The following is a 19,583-nucleotide window of genomic DNA, read 5'->3' on the forward strand; positions in this document are numbered from 1 at the left end:
AACTTACCAGCTCGCGTGTGCAATGCGCAGCTACCTACCCCCCAACAATCGGTGAACGAAACTGCGGCAGCTACAACCAGTGTACGACGAGTACGCGGTTCTTACAGCTGACAATGATGATGATGATGATGACAACCCTTCAGTTTCACTACAATATAATAATGTACGTTGAAACTCGCCATTCATCTCAGGTTGAAAAAGAAATCACTTGCACTAAAAGTCCATCGGCGTTCGTCAACACGGTGTAGACTGAAATGATGCTTTCTCTGAGACTAAAGAGCAAGATACTGACCCAGTTCATGATTAGCAAGTTTCTGCGCACGTTTTCCCGGTGTGAAGGTCGGAGTCCTTAGAGCAATTACAATCTACATCTGTCTTTTTATATCCATCTCCCAGTTGTCCGTTGCATGGACGTTTCTTGCAACCGAACTGGAAGCATCGCTATTGAGCTTCATTGTAAGCAGCCTCCGCTCACGAGTGGGCAGCTCACGGTCTACAGGTCTAGACTGAACTTCATTCACTAACGGCTACCATGTACACTGACAATGGCTGACTGCGTCAACAAACACACTCAATGCGACATGACAAGAGCTCGTCAGCATCTGAATACAGGAAGCAACAGTAGGTCGAAAAAACACCCTAGATGCCATCGAACGCCAGTGATTTCACATGCTTGTATACATGAGCCCCCGATGTGATAAATCATCCGGTAGGTAATGCGTCGTACAGTGAAAATCGGTACCACGAAAGTGGTAAATCACAGATGAGGCGAAGCGAGGAGTCAACAGGTGATCCATGCCCGAATTTGACAAGAAGTGGTTCAAAACCACAAAGAAATGACATACCGACTGCATGATAACTATTATGTGTTTCAGGATGAGGAGGCGAGGATAACCTAACCGAGATACAAAACTCGCCACGTCAACGATATGTCTGTGGTTACTCATTCACTATCACATGCTGATGCATTGATATTCTTTGAAAGGGTGCAAATATTTGCATGTTATGTTGTTTCAGTATTTCCTGTGTGAGTGGACTGTGAAAGTTTTGCACTGTATATGCAAGACAATCCCCATTTTTGAGTCCTACTAGAACTAATTAAGCGGTTACAATGCAATATGATTCAATAACTGGCTGCAATTAATCGGTTTTATTTGAACCCGAGTGAACGGGACGGGTGTGCCGCATTGATTGGTACAGTTAGCTAGTCGTGCGCAAAAAGCGAATGACTCATCACTTTTCCATCTATGGGATTTCCCAAACTGTTGCCTTGAACTACTTACAAATTGACGAGCGTGACGTGGGTAGGGTGAATACGAAACCGTTGGATTGGCAGTCAAACAGAAAAGGTCCGACTCACTTCACTTCGACAGGCATGTCCTGACAACCGGCAGGACAGACGAAGACGGGGATTCGTTGCGCCTCATGTTCAACCCAGACAAGCAGGTCTGAGCGTTGGTTTCCCTGGATGTCAGCTGACGGCCTGATGGGAGCAATAAGGGCTGCATCCAGCGGCTGTGATAGCATCGGGAGCATATTCGGTGTTTTTGAGTTTGCAACCGTGCTCAGTGGAGGCGGTGGATCCGAACGCCAGGTGGACAATTCAACAACCATGAGATGTGGAGAGGAGAGACTAAGTTCACCGGGTACGATACGAATTTCCACGTTGACGTAAACACCGGGTTGATTGAGCTGGACACGACGGAACAGTATATCTCGATGTAGTGTTTCTGCCGATAGACCACAAGAGGCGTACTTCTCATGCAGATGAAACTGGCCAATGTGTAGTAAAGCTGCCTGTAAAAAACGACATGGAGAAGACGGAACTGACAAGAAGAATACATGCGAACAGGGTTCTATGGACATATGAACAAGGACAAGTGGATTTCTCCGAACTCCGGAGGTCACAATTCCATTCAATTCGTTTCGAAAAAATGTCAATATGGCCGAGAAACTGCGTAGCGGCTACAAAAGAGATTCGCAAGCAGCAATACCAGTGGTCAGCTGGGGTAGAAACCGGTAAGTGGAATGAATGCACACAACTTCATACGGCGTTGGTATAATTACCGGCATGTCTTTGTCCCTTCGTGCATGAAGTATTTAGTATGGCTAATTGCTTCTTCTTTACGTGGTTACCTCCGCTAGGAAGTAACGATCCACCACCGGAGTTGTCTAAGGATATGGAACTGGAACTACCGATTAGGACAGGATGCATCAATCGAAAAAGAACAAACTCAAAGCAAGCCTTTCACTCCAAACATATTTATGGGAATAAACAGTATTGAGAAACCTACATCTGCAGTGGGTTTTCAGTGACAACATCCTGAATGAGATACAACCTACATGAAAATAGGATCCCCCTTACAAAGACCCCACCGACCTGATGTCCGAGAGCAGATGCTTGATTCATTTGCAAAGAATGGTTTCCAAGTTCAGTACAAAAAGACGAACACATTTACGAAGATTCCTACCAGAATAATACTAAATTCGGTTAAGTGAATTCAGTCAAACCATGTGCCTTTTGATTCCGATATTTCGCTGTCACGCTGTTGTTATAACGAGGCACTATATACCATACGCTTCAAGTCCAAGTAGACTTCCTTCAAGAATACGAAACGTGTGTTGATATTGTTCCGACTAGGGCAGATAAAAGGCAGTCGACTTAAAAAAACAGTGTGTCACTATTCACCAAGTAAGTGCGACTTCCGTTTGTTCATCACAACGAACCAAACGGCCACTTGGCGAATGGCGACTAGGGAAAGTCGCGGCTAACTTCGGAGATCCGCATCACTTTGTTGCCCTTTTTATATCCAACGTTTCGCTCTTACCACCTCACATGTATTTATTTCGCCGACCAACCCGTCCAATTTTTTCCAGGTTCCAGTCACTCCAAACAAACGGCGACTTCCTGATGGTGTATATTGGTTGACTAAACAACTGTCGATATAAGCCTTGCAAAGAACGGATGACCTGACGAGGTTTGCGCGCTCTGTTGCGATACGACGAGCGTTGGCATCACCTTTCGCCCGACCGGTTTCAACATGCTATGCAGGCAATGTGCAGGGACCCGGGTCAGCCAATGGTCCAATCAAAGAGGATTGATGCGTACCTGTCACCGGAACCGTGGTTTGACCACAATCGATCGGCGGTTATGATTAAAACAGTAGGCACAAGAACATGAGATAACCTTTTGTCCAACCGCTACGATAAACCTCTACACGAATATCACAGCAATAACCCTAAAAATCGTAAGGCGAAGTAAGGGCCGCTCTGTTCCTGGCCGACAATGCATTGACGTGGGTTGCACCGTAACCTGGCTAAATAAAACACCCCATCACGTGACTGACAGTTTGGTTTGATAGTGCGCGCACATATGCCATACGCACCAGAGGTTGACCAGCCGACTGTCACCAGCAGAAAGTACCGAATGCATCTCACGGGTGGAACAGTACGAGAGGGAAACTGAGAGTTTGAACACAAGACGCACACGCTTATCACCTGCGTTAGTTATAGATGCACTGCTGGAAAAAGACTGACAGCAGAGTTCAAGATACGAACGAATGTTGGACGATCGTCTGGGTGGAACGCATACCAGACAAAGTAGAATGATGCAACATTCTAGAGTATGCTTTTAAAGAATCCTCCAATGTTGCATGTGAGAAATGCCGCACTCAGAAAGTATCAAGTGTGGCCTACAAGATGGCGAAAATCCCTATCAGATCGAACTCGTAATGGCACAGACTAGAGACAAAAATTCATCCAAACATCTTTGATTGTGTGCTGGTACATCTGCACTTAAAAAAAGAATAAATTAAAGATCCGTTTATGATATTATCCTCCACGGAAGGCGCGAAGTGAGAACGACCGACCAACCCTTTAGTTAAACCCCGAAACCATGGCCTCCGTTCGATAGACGGCGTTTAGCAAACAACTTCCATCGTATTAGCCCTCCCTATCTTGTCTTAACGCAAAAGAGACGAGCACCACAAACAATGTTCTCAGGGAATGCCGGTATCTTGGAAAGTACAAAAGATGTCCGTTTCGTTCGATCTATCCAAAGTTTTATGGATTGACTTCAGAACCTATTTTCAAAACCTCTCTGGTAAGGTACAGTGTGAATTTATCTTTCGGGTAAATCAGACAGTGTATTGGTGGGGGCTTCAAACAGCTGGAGTGAATCAAGAGTGGATAACCCAACTGCAACAGCACAATTGGATTTAGCTGACCACATCTTATAGACAACAGGAACTTGATTTCATTTCTAAACGTCAAAAGGCTCGGAAGGAGTTAGGAATCAGGACAACCAATAGAACGGATAGATAAAACGGCGTTTCACAAATTCCATTAAAGAGCATACAGGCGCCAAGACCAGAAGCCGTTTTTTCTACCGAACCGGGAGTGCTGAACAGCGACATCTCATAAATTGTATTCGGAAAGCGACACAAAAACTTCATTTGTCCACTGTAGCGGAAAATTTTTCAGCTCCCTACCTGATACAGGTATCTCAGGAAATAACTGGGAAAGTCGCATCCACCTATCATGCACATACTGATACCTTCTTGAGAGTGTTCCTACTTTGTTTGTTGCTAATATCACAGTAGTCTCTAGAACAAAAAATCGCAGTAGAGCTGTCCTCAGGTCTGCTTTATGTCTAACGGAGTAATACCATACTAATAGTTAAACAATAGGGGGAAACACGAAGACGCAGTCAAGTATTTCATCAAAATAGGCCGTGCAGTAAGTTACCGTTAGACAGAAGAAATGTTGACTGCCGTTTGTCCATTTCTTCCACTAGCCTGTTCAGCATGTCACCGTTGTATCGACGAGACACTGAAAGACTAGTCCCCAACATTCAAGCTTTCAATTCTGCGGAATCCATTCAAAGATGAGCTGATATGTATGTTACATTTTATGGCCGACCGCAACTTGGAACATTGTAGTCGACTAATTTTTCCAGCGAAGACAGTCGCCACCAGGTAGGTAAACGAGTACCTCCGAATTTGATGGGTTGAATTTTTTGTGACAAATCACGGCTGAATAATGTGATCTGATACGTCCCACTAAGTTCATAAAGAATACAGCCCCGTAGAACCATTTGACAAATTGTTCCATTCAACCCCTTCGCCGTTCCATCCAGTGTGGTCAATATTCCGAGCTGTGACTGTCGTAAAAATACGCGCTTCTGGTGTAGTGAGAGAGTGGACCGATGAACGACCAAGACAACTTTTCAAGCTCCGTCTTTTTCAGCTTACATGAAATTGGCAACGATGAGGGCTTTGCGAGTTAGCAATAGCTAGATTAGATCTAGTTAGGGTCGTAAGTTCAGCTCTTTTGTTCACGTCTAATTGAACACAGTCGTTTGAGCCAACGGGGTGGTACGCAAAACGAGTATAATTAGCAAGACTACGTCTTTTAAGCGAAATACAGATTACGTTTATAGCCATGGCGCTTACCGCGGTCAAAGTTCAACAAGTAATTTTTCGACGAAAATGATACAACGCAGGAAGAAAAGACCACTTGGCGGATTTTAAAGTGAAGCATGAATCCCAAAGTGTTCGCAAAGAATACGAGGACTTACAAAATGACTCAGTCAAACGCCAATGTATGTGCTGACCTATTCCGAAAGCTGCTTGACCCGTGACAGCTGAAACTTGCATTTGCTATTGTGTTTCGCTTCAGGATGAAAGTCAGACTGGGGCTAGCTTAGTCTGTGCTTGTGAACCATACGTCAAAAGAAAACAACATGATCCCCATTAGGTCTACAAGGCTGGTCAATGGAACCAGTACGAGGTTGCGACCCATGCAGATCTGCATATGCATCACGGCCGCTGTACAGTAACGGTTTCTAAGCCAACACATTCAGTATTAGGAAGTAGATGATCTAAAATATGCTCTGTGTCAGTTCGGTAGGATTCAAAACTCAGTTCAACGGCGAAATGTCACAAGGTGACCTTCATTTTTTCTCATTTGTTAGTTACTTTTGATGTTTGATGAAGTACCCTGACACGTGAAAAATCTCATGAAAACGATAAATAGACCAAAACGCCACTAGGCCACAATGAAGCGTGAGGGTGCGAGCACTCAGTCATGGATTTGACGGAAGTGAGTGGGCAATCAGACTACATACGCCCTAGGTGTTTTGCCACTCCAAAGTCTCGGAATTGACTGTGAGTCAAGCAGTTAAGAGAAGCGGGTATGACTTGAAGACCTGTTCAATGAATACAATGCAGCTACAGCATGTCTTCTTACACAAAGACGTTTTAATAATAGAGTCCTTTCTCCCCGATAATATGATGATTTACAGCAGCTCAGGCTAATTACTAAGAGGTGTCTGTTACGGATCGTAATAATCATATTCATGAATTCGAATCTATGAAAGGAAGGACTTTACGATGACTATATATAGTTTGCACCACGAATGATTGCAGGTAAGCCTTTGTCGGCGGTTTGGCGAGCGGCAGTCAACCGAAACGAAAGTGTGCTGCATCAAATGGTTCGGGTCCTACAAAAAAGGTTGATTATTTTACAGACTAGTCGATCTGAATCTAGAAACGTCCAACAATAAGACAGAGTTCAAAGGAGCTGCTTCATTGTCCCTTCCGACGAAATTCGTCACACAGTCAAATGTTACTGAAAAGCTCAGGATGCTGTGCAGCAGTTTCAGCAGGTCAAAAATTTATGCATCACGAAGGCAACATGGTACCTGGCGACTTTCCAGGTGGACTGTAACGCATCTAACTCTGAACAACAGAAGTGAGTATACAGCGAAACGGTAGCAGTAGTAATGTGTGATTCATGGCGCCAAGCAGTGGCAATGAGGCACTCATTGATATAAATTACTACATGTACAGTGAACCATCCAAAAGCGATCAAACAGTGGTTGTACCTGACCGCGCGACCGTACCAATAGGTTTTCTGACCAGAACGCAGGCAACCAGGTAGAGGGCAGACCGACCACACAAGTTGCTCGTTTATCTACATCTGACAGAACATATGGACTGGTTCGGAAAATCCACACACAAAAATCTCCGCTTGGAGGATGGGGAAGGAACATTTATCACAACAAATCTAACCGACGAAAATGGTAAAAAAAAAAGCCCCGGATGACATCTATGAATAGAAACACGAGTGGATGGTAGCCTGCAACAAAAACATCTGTCCGATAGGCGGGGTGGTACAATCAACCAGGAAATACACGAAGAAGTAGGAGGTTTTCGATTCACCAAAATCAGACAAATTGTAAAGGCACGACTTCGCGTCCTGAAGGGTTTATCTGAGGACAATGTGATTCACGTGTCCCGAAGCTCCATACACAGCTTCCGGGGCAAAAGTAGAATTTAGTTGGGTCAAAACAGGTGGGAGATTTTGCCTAAATACAACATACAAAATGAACGGTGCTGTTAAGCTATCCGGTAGTGAACATGATATTTGACGCGCTTTCCAGACTTATGTCTGATTTGCATATGGGTTAGGGTTGGTGACTGTTCAGATGGCCTTTGACCTGCTCGCCGAGCTTGCCAATCAATTAGCAAACGTTTCGTCAACAACCGAGGTGACATTAATCCGCGGTTCGGTGGGATATCAGACAGACTTCGTGAAAAAATGCGGGTTCTAGTGGCTAAGCTGCTACAGACCGTACAGTGCACCCAGTGCAACGTGTTCCGGGCTAAGACTCTGTGACAAAAGTAAATTGGACAAAACCGAAAAGACCACACACATACCATGCATTAGGCACAGAACTTCTCTCACTGACAGATACCAGTAATTGCAAATCACTTCGCGCACCGAAGCAGACAATAGACTGCTGAGAAAATCAAGGGATTTCAGTCTGAGACCTCTCTAATCAATGATAGCCGACTCATGCCAGCTCAGATAACAGTCCAAAAGAGGAAACACTGACGACATTACTATATAGAACTTATTTAGAGGTACAATGAGAGGTCTGTTGTTAAGATACAATCTCAGATTCAAAACGGTAGAGACAGATAAACTAAACAAGCCCACCACCATAAAGAATTCTTTGGGAAGGGTTTCCAGGACTTATTGCCTTTGAAAAAATAAACTCTCACAATCAACTGTACAGAAAAACTGGAAGGTAGGGCATGCGCCAGCAAGCTCCTGATGATTTGAATCCTTGGGTTAATTCACCATTATCTTTCTCACCAACAAGTTAAAAGCGGCGGGAAAATATAGCATAGTGTAGTACTCTATGGTATGGTACATTGCAGTACAACGTAATACAATACAATGTAGTGCAAAATGAGTAAAATCTTAATTTGGAGTAATGAAGTATAGTATAGTACAGGATAGAGCAGTATAGTATAGTATAGTATAGTATAGTATAGTATAGTATAGTATAGTATAGTATAGTATAGTATAGTATAGTATAGTATAGTATAGTATAGTATAGTATAGTATAGTATAGTATAGTATAGTATAGTATAGTATAGTATAGTATAGTATAGTATAGTATAGTATAGTATAGTATAGTATAGTATAGTATAGTATAGTATAGTATAGTATAGTATAGTATAGTATAGTATAGTATAGTATAGTATAGTATAGTATAGTATAGTATAGTATAGTATAGTATAGTATAGTATAGTATAGTATAGTATAGTATAGTATAGTATAGTATAGTATAGTATAGTATAGTATAGTATAGTATAGTATAGTATAGTATAGTATAGTATAGTATAGTATAGTATAGTATAGTATAGTATAGTATAGTATAGTATAGTATAGTATAGTATAGTATAGTATAGTATAGTATAGTATAGTATAGTATAGTATAGTATAGTATAGTATAGTATAGTATAGTATAGTATAGTATAGTATAGTATAGTATAGTATAGTATAGTATAGTATAGTATAGTATAGTATAGTATAGTATAGTATAGTATAGTATAGTATAGTATAGTATAGTATAGTATAGTATAGTATAGTATAGTATAGTATAGTATAGTATAGTATAGTATAGTATAGTATAGTATAGTATAGTATAGTATAGTATAGTATAGTATAGTATAGTATAGTATAGTATAGTATAGTATAGTATAGTATAGTATAGTATAGTATAGTATATACAGTACATGGAATTCCAGATAAAAAACTCAACAGCTGACGATAAAATTAAGGAAAAAAACTTTGCATCGGGGACGACGGCAACGCCATACTGGTCACAGGACTTATATAAGTTCTGAGAATGAGAGTCTCTGTGACCCGCAAGATAACAGCTGAAGTTCAGGAACGCCAATCGATGCCTCAATCGCCCATCTATCCAGTCATCAAGGTACTCCGTCCCAGTGTCTTCCACGAAGACAGTACGAAAAACGCGACGGAATTTGTTGGTTGTGACTTGCATACTTCGATTTCAAGTCAACGCACAACCTCCTCAGCTTGTACATGGTTGGGTGAAGAAGATTCACGAAGCACAGTCCTCGAAAAATTTCGAACAACGAGACCATCGGTGGGGTCTACGGCCTGGTGCTGAGAAGCCACCCTTTAGAGCTAGTTACATCCTACCTTAAAGATACCTTTGTGAACACCATTTCCGGATCGTTTAAATTAATGTTGAAATTGCCAGAGGTGGCCATCATTACCATAATCGCAGCTGTAATTTTGAACACTGGCGGTTCACCAGGGCTCAGTCATATTTTTGTGTGAACATTCCAATTAGGAAAATAAAGGAAACTATTGATAGCCTATCAAGCTACATCCACCTCTAAACGCTCAGTAAGAAAAAATGAAAAAAAGCCGACAAGACCGTTTATTTCATATGAACAGCCTAATTGAACCGCACGAGGCCACCAGGCCTACAGTTTCACATGTACCGCGTGATCCAGGGGAGCGGCTATTTGTGTTCAAAATAAATATTTACACTAAAATTTGACGGCCGAGACATAATTTGAATTTCACGCACCCATCGTCCGTGATTTTTTTGAAGACAACGTTTTATGCGATACCACATTCTCAGTTGTCTGTGTAAGAAGCATAAAGGAACAATTCCGTCCCAAGCAAATCCGAGAAGTTTCGTTATCAGTAACAACAACCGTGACACCTGACGAGGTACTAGTAGTATCAGTATACTGCCAACGTGTGACTGTTGGGCGTATCTTCTCTGAAAGGCATTGTGAAAATTGACAGGTATATGGTTCCGTGCTGAAAAACGTATACCGATAGACGGAATAATGTATCCAAAGGGGCGCTTGTCACTCAAGTCACAGACAAACGTAATAGTTTAATTTAAAGCGTAATGGTTTGATTGTGATGGTTAATTTCGACTAATAATGGTTGAATAGTGCGGCGATTTCGATAAAATGTAAAGCTAAACATAGACGTGTGATCGGTGGTCACATGAAGCTACCTTAATGTAAACACGCGGTAAAAATAGATCGCCACCGAGTTTCTTGTTCTTCAGCAGAAGATCGAGCCAGAAACGGGTGTAAGAAACAGCTACTAGGCCAGTATCGTAGTCACTGTTCAACCATGATTTTTCAACTGTACAGCGGTATTGTTGTAAAAAGGTGTATTTTGTAGAACCAGCACTAAACTGTCACCCTCGGTAGAGATCGACCTGGCACTGAAGGATGCAACACGTATAGTAAATGGCCCGCGGGGTCAGCCACGTCCAGCACCTCGACGATTCGCAAAACGGAAAGAGGTCGTTAAGCGGAATTTCCGCAGAAAACTTGTAGCCATAGTTCAACAAAGCAAAGGCTTCAGTTCAAAATGTGATAGGCGAAATGTGATGAAACAATACGCAATAGATGTTGGATGACAACCAGCCAATTCAAAAGTGGTGCAAAATCACAACGGAAGGGAAATGGGAGGATTCTCGGCTTGGAGAATGAGCGTGAGTCAAAAGCCACTGCCGGGATCAGTAGTGAACACTTAATGGACATGCTCCCCTTCAGAATGGTCAGTCCTAATGGAAGGAACTTGTGAACGTCAAATACTTGTCAAGTAACTGACACATGCCGTCATAAGAAAGAAAGAATTTTCAGGAAGGATCTCTAATTCCGCTCCTGGATAAAATATAAATGTGTAACCAAACAGATGAGAGGTTAGCGCTAGGATTGGACGGAGAATAGTCCACCTGGTCCATTAGCTAACGCGGATTGGCTGAATATAAGTTCGGCTTTGTGGTTGTCCCGATCATCAATGAAGCAGTGATGTACCATTGTGCTGCTGTCAGTGATGATCATGATGAAGTCATAAGGGCAAGACGCTCTGATTCGAAACTGACCACTATTCTCGATTTGGTAAATAACTTAAGAGTTGAAATCACTGGGACAAGAAGGAATGGAATCACCAAAGGCTAGTCGCAGGGACTTGTCGTGCAACTGGAAATTCATCGACAAGCCACCACTGGGTTCACACTAATTAAAGCTCAGCTATTAAGCATAAACTACGGAATCTGAAACAGTCACACTTCCTGAGTTGATGTTGATTGTATGCCAAATTTGTAGATTTCAAATGTCCGGATTAAAAACCCGAATGTTGACAACCATAAATTGCAAATTATATTAGCACTTAACATACAATGAAGCTGATATTCAAGCGGGGAAACGGCTGTTCAAAATTCAAAGGACTATGACCGTTTAAAGGGAGTTGAACTGGCGGTAGGGAGGGGAGCAGTGGTGCGGTTTTTTGAGAACATTAACTGTTTTTATCATAGTGAAACCACTAACCACTGTGTCATTTAAGGGACAGCAGGTGATAAAAAGAAATGACCTCAGAATGATGATTGATTGAATAAGTACGGACGCTTTATTGTTGGCCAATTGGTTGCAGCAAGACGAATTTACCTAAAGGACAGTGGGTCATGCAACTGGGAGACCGAAGAAATTGACAATGGTAGGTTCAGGCTAATGTTGCTGAAATGGTCGATAATGGAACATAGCATAACTGTGAGTTACGACTTAAATTCGCACTTATGCAGTTTTTCTGCGACCATCTACTGAAATGAGGCGCCTAAATGAAGCTGAGTTCAAAATCAAGTGTTTACAAACTCTTTGGCCATGGACCTACACGTCGTTTTGATCCACCTTTGCCTAACCCGATGCCAACGTAACCGATTCTGAGTTGGCCGTTGCCAGCATCGGGACTTCACGTCTGTAGAGACCTAACTATCCTACCCTAGGGTGTTCGTATACCAATTAGCGCTTTTATGCGCGATGGTTTGTGTTTCACATGTACGACAGCGGTCCTGCTAAAGTGCACGTAGCTTAAGTTTGCCCGTGCACTTCTGCTGTTAGTGCGGCTTTATTCAAACACGCCTTCACTGCACGCACACAGTTCATGTACTATCTCTGGAAAAATCAGTTAGTGCTTTGGATGGATGTTTAGTTATTGTGTTCCTCATGGACTAAGTCATCAGTGCAACCGTCAAATTGGATGTGACACGTGGGTGATGGGCCTTTGCAGGTGATAATCACAAAGCATAAACGTTCGGTTTTGGAGAACAATTCTACCACCTAGCTGGATGCAGTATGATTCACATCTCACAGTCCAGGTCAACACCAATCATCACGTCTTTCTTGAGAAGCGCAAGTGGCCAGATTCCTAACAGACCTCGACACACGAAGTAGAAAGAAGCATTTAGAAACGCATACACCGAACGCATGATTGAGGCCAACAGATGTTTAGTATTGGGTACAAGAACCTGAATATCAGGCGGCGAATATTGTTGCATCCACCTGATAAGTCTCAAAGAGGTGGTCGAAACACCCGATAGATGGTGGCTGTTTTAAGAACGGCCATTTCCACTATATAAATACCGCTTGTAAAAACTCTAAGCCCATAGTTTGTTTATCACCCGGGTCCCCCTTTGGAACTTGAAAAGATGGGAGGGATTCCAACTATACTATGGTATACCGACTCCCAACAAATTTCAACGCAAGTGCCAAACCAAACAAAAATTGCCCGAATTAAGAAAGCGCCCATTGGAAAGAGGCCCCCTGATCAAGTCTAAGTTCTCCAATAAGATTTTAACCTATCCGCAAACAAACGCTATAGTGATGGGCATGTAAATGGGACAGAAGAGTAATGCTTCCTAACCGAGCATGAAAGCTACGTCTGCCTAGTGGAACAGAACATTCCAGGGTGATGGCCGATGAGTGCTGCTGCAATCGAATTCCCAAAGTTCCACGACTCGGAATTGAGCTTGAAGGAAATACTGCGTTTGAAAGATGAAGATAGTTCTGATGAGCTGAAATATGACGGTGCTAAACAAAAATCCAACTCACTTGTAATATCCCATGAGCGCCATCCTCGAAAAACGCATCACAGCGAGCCAAACGAAGAGTGGAATACCAGGTGCTGATCAAGTTTGACATTTTCGAAAATGACCGCACTGGTTGCCAATGGACGGTAGACTCACTAGAAAAAAACACACAGGAAAAAACGAGTTTAGACCAGTCCGGTAGTCCAACTCATTCAAGTGCGCTAAGAACGCAGAAAAATGCTAAGTATTGTATGAGGGTTTGTTCGAAGAGCGTAAATTAATGTCTTCACAACAGTAGACTAAAATACCCAGCTTGGCAATACGAAAAAAAGCATCAACTGGGCGGCTGGGCGAAGAGGAGAAGGATCGCGCGGTCTGACGTTAAAATTGTTAGAATGTCACAATGAGGGAGGTAAGGCACAACTTGAGGGCGTAGTGGGACATGGCCGTAGGGTGTGTTTGCATTAAGCTGGACAGCGAATCAAAGATAGACAGATGGGCGGTATCACCTACAGAATGAACAGTAACTAAGTTACCCGGGGATAAAAATGAATCATGGACGACCGTTACTTTCCATCAGTCTTTCGGGGCGTGAAATGTACAACAGGGTTCGGACTCATCACGACAGGGAACACCCAAATATGGTCGCGAAAATAGTTTCGCACAATAACCTCTTCTCATAGAAAGATCGATAGGCTAGGTAACACCGGATATCAAGAGGGCAGATAGAGTTTTTAATGTTATTACGCAACTTATAATGCTAGTCCGTAGAAAAATGATCACGGCTGGTACACAAACAAGTGAGGAAGAACTTGAGAAGGGGGTGGGGGCGAAAGAGAAAGACTGAATATACAATCGGTTAACAGTCAGTTACACAGCCGGTGTGAAGGGATAAAATAACGGGAATGCTAACGCCGAACCAACTATTCCCAATAAGCGCCAATGAAGAAAAACTCGTAAAGTTCAAGTTTAGTAAACATTAAGCGGAAACAATGGTAATGCGCGCATGTGTGGAGGTCTCTGTATCATATATATTGAGGACAATGCACTTTGAAGTATGGTTACTGCATTAGAAATGAGTTGATAAGTACATGACCGTGAAGTAAACGTGTACTCTCCGAGATGTGTGAAATACAATGACACGTGCGGTTATCGTACCATGAGGGTAGCAATGAAGGTTTCATATTGTTGTCGTTCCATACTTCGTATGATTGGTAGTATGAAAGAGCGCACACCTCTGGAGTGTACAAAAAGTATGAAAAAAAGATAGCTAGGAGAGAAACGAAAAATTAACGGTTTCGTATGTGCCCACTGCTGCAAAAGACCCGATAGCTATCGGTGGTGGACGTTTACGAGTGGGTTGGTCACAACTATGTACACCAAATTGGGTCGATACTGGGCACTTCTGACAGCCTCTCACCTAAACTATGTGTCCTACAACTGTTTATTCCGTGCCTATTATATCTCGCATTAATTGTGTATGCTGTGTAGGACGAAAAAGAACGATGTGTGGGCAAACTCTAGGGAACCAGTATGCAAGAGTTAAAGTTGATGGTCCCGACTTCCCGGCAGGAGCAGAATAAGAATCCGTCAGCTACTTACACAGAAGCACGTGAAAAAATCGTTCAGCTGTAGCATCCTTTCGGTGCCTAACTGCCATTGCACCTGAAGGAAGCACGAAGTCTGGGATACTGCCAGGTTGCCCAAACCTAAACAGAAGTCGGGAGGCAGAGGTCGGGTTCGAACCGCTATAATCACTGAGCCATCTAGCCCCCGTAGCTCGTACTGAGTTGAATGAAACATGGTCGAGAAGGTCAGGTACTCATCCAGAGGCGTTTAACAGAAAAATGAGACTACTGGATGATGAGTGTGAAGAAAATAATAAGTTCTATCATACTGGGCACCTCAAACTTTGAATTGGAAGTTGGACAGGGTTCACCTAAGTACTCATTATGCGAATTGAGGGAAAACTCTAAAACTCCACTTCGGATTATCATGCAAGCACGTAAACTCTATGAGTTTCGACTTTCAGGTGGAGTGGACTTTGCCAAGACTTTCCGCACTGAGCTGACCATCTTTTTTAAACCTTAGCTGTGCGCTTACTGTTACCCTGAAGTAAAAAAAAACACCTTGCAAAGATGAGATCAACCGATGCAAAAATTTGCGAACGAGGGCAACTTCTAAAGTCAGATAGTTAGATTCCGATATGACAGCATTTCTCGCCGTCAAGGTAAATGACGCTCTCCATTCAGACAACCTTGGGTCTGTGTCAACTGCTGACAAAAACACGTGAGCCTGGAAAACAAAGTAGCTGTAGATTAAGATGCACCAATCACACAGAGTTCACACCGAATAGAATCGATTCAGTTCTGTTTAACGAGCAACAAGATAGACTATTGCACATGGATCGCACACTAACTAACACAGTCTGTAGTATGTTACTTTTATTAATGGGAACATATTGTTGGTTGCGCTTCAGCAACACATCTGGACAAGATTAGGGGCGGACAAGGTGCGGTAGGGTGAAGCAAATTAAAGGAACAAGATGAAGCAAAGATGTTGCTCGTGATATCAACCGACAACATCATTTTAATGTCTTCCCCACCCAGCTACATAAAAACGCGGGCACGAAGCAAACAAAATACCGGTGCGAACCGAACCGGCCGCCCACCGGTTGTCGGTATTTTGGTTCGCGGGCCAATAAGGCACAACAAAAGGGAACCTTATCCCAGGATTGACTGTGACAAGTTTTAACTGTGAGCAACACCATCCAAATTTGAGTTATTAGTGTCAAGCATGGTGGAAACCCACTAATAATAATAATAATCAACTGGAAGGAGCATTCACAGAGTGATGGACCTCAAACAGTTAAAGGACGACCGTTCCGGATCGCCAATAAGGCTCGCCACAGCTTGGGTTAAATTCGACGCATTATTTGATTCCGTTGTACTGACACTGACTTAAAAATGTTATTCCGTACACAGGTGAACTGATATCCCGTGATTTCAATACTGTCATCTATATTTGCGTACAATTTCCAAACATACCGAAATGGATTAATTTCGACGTTGGACAGTTCGCCATGGTTTAACGTGAACCTTGCTTGAAAAGCTTGTTGTGGTCCCGAGATGCCTGATTATGCTGCTTCCTATGGAATTCCAGACGTTCAGACAGTTAGTTGGAAGGCTCAGAGAAATTAGCCACAGATGAGATGGACCCTTACGTAACGTGGTGAACTGGACCCCACTGGATTAGAAAATGCGACCCACAAGTCGAAATTACTTAACTCTGTACTGTGACGCATGATATGTTTCAGTAAAGTGCTTTCGACCAATAACTTTACGTTAGGTTTGGGTCACACAAGTTACGAACACAAGTGACCTCTTGCGCAACGTGTTCAGCTGTCCAACGCGGCGTGTGCCCCTCTGAATCCCGATAGGGACGTTAGAAAGTGAAAAGAAAATGTTTCATTCTTGAAGACCCATGGATGCTTCTTTCGAATTGTGTATTGACTAGCAGTGGGCAGTTACATGTTAGTTCAATACAAGACAAAACGGTTGTGGCATATCACGGGTAGCCTCATACCGGTGACAATGATGACGGATAGCCGAAAGTTCTGGCTATACTCTGGAAACAGATTATGAGCTGCTCACCGTCATAAATGACCAGATCCAAATCAATGAGCAGAGCGCATCTAAAATATGGTCAGATTGTGTGATGGAGAGAGAAAACAGTGAATGGATAACATTTCAGGCTTGCACAGAGCTGCTATCGACCAGCCTTAGGTAGTCATTAAAGAAAGGCTCAACGGGGGCCAACTTTGTGTAGGAACGAGATGCGTAATCCCAGAGATGCCCATCAAACCAACATATACCCATCACCATTATGGTTATACTATGGCAATTACTAACGACCGAATAGGATGAAGCGTGAAGCATAAGGATAGGTTAAAAAATGATCAGCCTCGTCCACAGCCTGGCAGGAAGAAAAGTTATTTAGACCGCGAAATGATTCTTCGAGAAAAACTGAACGTCAAATAGTTGAATAGTTTTTGCACCCTGGAAACCTCCAAAAAACAGTGGTGAAGAAGGCAATCTACAACAAACGATTGAGTAACATTGCTAGCGACGTCACCTGACTGATAAACCCTTAAAAACAAGTACAAGTGCCTAGATTTCCACTTACACTACTGTGTTGAAGCGTATATTAAGCAGGTACTGAAGACGTGCAGCTTAGATGGGCAAATATGATTTTCTATTCAGAATACGCACAAGTGAAATGAGGCTCTTTGACGGTTAAGAGGTTGCGGACGTGTCAAGTGATGAACGCAAGATGTGACTACTACATGAGAAGCCAAGCTACTGGTTGTCCCGCCAGTTGAAGCTCTCCCACGGTTGCCCTTAACGTGATCAAATCTTCGCCTATACCAAACAATACTTTAAGGTCTCACGCACCCAAACAGCGGAGGCCCATAGAAACTGGCTGAAGCATTTTACATTAAGCCAGAAAAGCAGAATACCCTTATTTCGGCCACATACATTATCCTTTCACTCGCATTTGAGATGAAAACAGGCGTTTTTTCTAATGTACGGGCTACGAAGTGTAGCAGTCCTCAGGAGAGCAGTCAACATCTAACAACCCCAGTTTATCGACTGAGGAAAAGTGAAGACGAGAATGGTGAAGCAACCTACATGGGTGTTGGTATCCATTAAAACCGATGTTACGTGCCCAGGAACCGTTAATTCAAATCATCCGTTTAAAACGATATTGACCTGACCCTGGCTTTGCGTCACATGACTCAACATTTTTCGCCAATGTGGTTGGTGTGCAGTTCAGTCAAGAATTTTGCATGTCATACGTTGGTGATTGACTAATTTAAGAGATACTCAAGCAACTCGCCATCTTTTATTAACGTCGGGCTTAGAAGAAGTCACAGCAAAACATAAACCGGAAATGCGCTCGTTCCAAAAGGCGTTTGCCTTCGAAAAGACGGACATAGAGTGCTATCAGTTCAGAGCGACCACTGCGCATGAGTTGCAATTCATTGAAACCGACGGATGAAAAGCGGTGCCAGGATTTAGTTGACAAGTGTTGACTGTTACAAGACCATCTGCAGAATCGCAAGAGTCAAGACTTCGCATCGAACAACTACATAGCCTATACAAGGCCACCACTACCATCAATGATATCAACACGTAACCAATCAACCAAGCAACATACAATAAATGTTGGTGCCTAACTGCCATAAAACCATGAGAAAGAATGCCTAGTAAGGAGTGGAAAGAAGGAAAGAATGGCGGGGAATTATGACGGATAGCCTTATGTCCCCACTGAAAACGATAAACAGCGAAGTACATACACCTTGGAAAAACATGGCGAAGGGAAGCGCAATCAGTAGGACCGAATCACTTTTGTGAACCTCACCAGGTGTGAACCCACCGTACAAAGACAAACTTTGCCGACGCAGTCCGACTAGAAGGGACGGCACGCTCACCACTGGGGCTGGGCACACATCACACGATGCATGATTTCGAATTACGGGTATCATGCAGACTCCAACCAACACACCCCTCGGGTTGACGATGGCTGTAGCCTATCCCCACAGGTCTTTCACTAACAAGAGTTCAGAGTTGAAGACAATGCTTCCTTTGGTAGATCGCAGTTGGGCATACGAAGTACGTGTCCCAATTCATAATCAAATACTCGCCCATGCGCGCATTCACTGCGAAAACCATGCATTCGTCTAATGTCTGCTATACTGCAAAGACACTAATGACCGAAGGTCTTCAGATCAGAGAGCAAATTTCAAAACTATAGAGTGAAACTACATTCATACACTGCCATTCAACGTTAGTATAGTTCGCTTGTGACACCACAATTATCCAAGTTCACGAATATTGATCGCGCCTTGATAATGCGTACAGTGACCTCCTGTTTCACGGCGCAGCTCCGTACCATGCAGCTACCGTGATAACTGGACGCGCCAAACTTTTCTCCTGGAAGCTCCATAGGAACAGTAAGGAACTTACAATCCTGAAGGTGCAAAATGCATACTGAAACTGAGGATCATATCCAAAATTCGATCTAGCGTAGATTGTGCAAACCAGTGGTCGTCAGATAACGAGATAATGCAATATGCAAAGTCTAAATCTATTGGTTTTTCTCCGTATGTAGTTTCTATACCGAAAACCTCGATCCATTCCATAATAATACCGAACAGAGAAGGAAAGAGATGACAGCCTTGTCGAACCCTATCAGATGTAAGAAAACTTTTAGACAGGTCATCACCGTAAACCACCATACCACTAGAAATGTGGGACTAGGGATGATTCCTTATCCATTATTTGTGTGTAGA

The 19,583-nt window shown here is 42.9% G+C and overlaps 1 protein-coding gene across 1 annotated transcript in view; it reads right to left on the reverse strand.

Annotated features, from left to right (window-relative positions):
- T265_12771 (hypothetical protein) overlaps positions 1–19,583 on the reverse strand; it is a gene marked incomplete at both ends in the record, with an annotated part of 108,925 nt that overhangs the window by 27,421 nt on the left and 61,921 nt on the right. The window contains 2 exons of the mRNA XM_009165390.1: positions 1,361–1,797; positions 13,251–13,383. Coding sequence (XP_009163654.1) covers positions 1,361–1,797; positions 13,251–13,383 — 570 coding nt within the window. The remainder of the gene's footprint in view (positions 1–1,360; positions 1,798–13,250; positions 13,384–19,583) is intronic.

Source organism: Opisthorchis viverrini (genome assembly GCF_000715545.1).
Source record: "Opisthorchis viverrini unplaced genomic scaffold opera_v5_14, whole genome shotgun sequence".
NCBI classification, from domain to species: Eukaryota; Metazoa; Platyhelminthes; class Trematoda; order Opisthorchiida; family Opisthorchiidae; genus Opisthorchis; species Opisthorchis viverrini.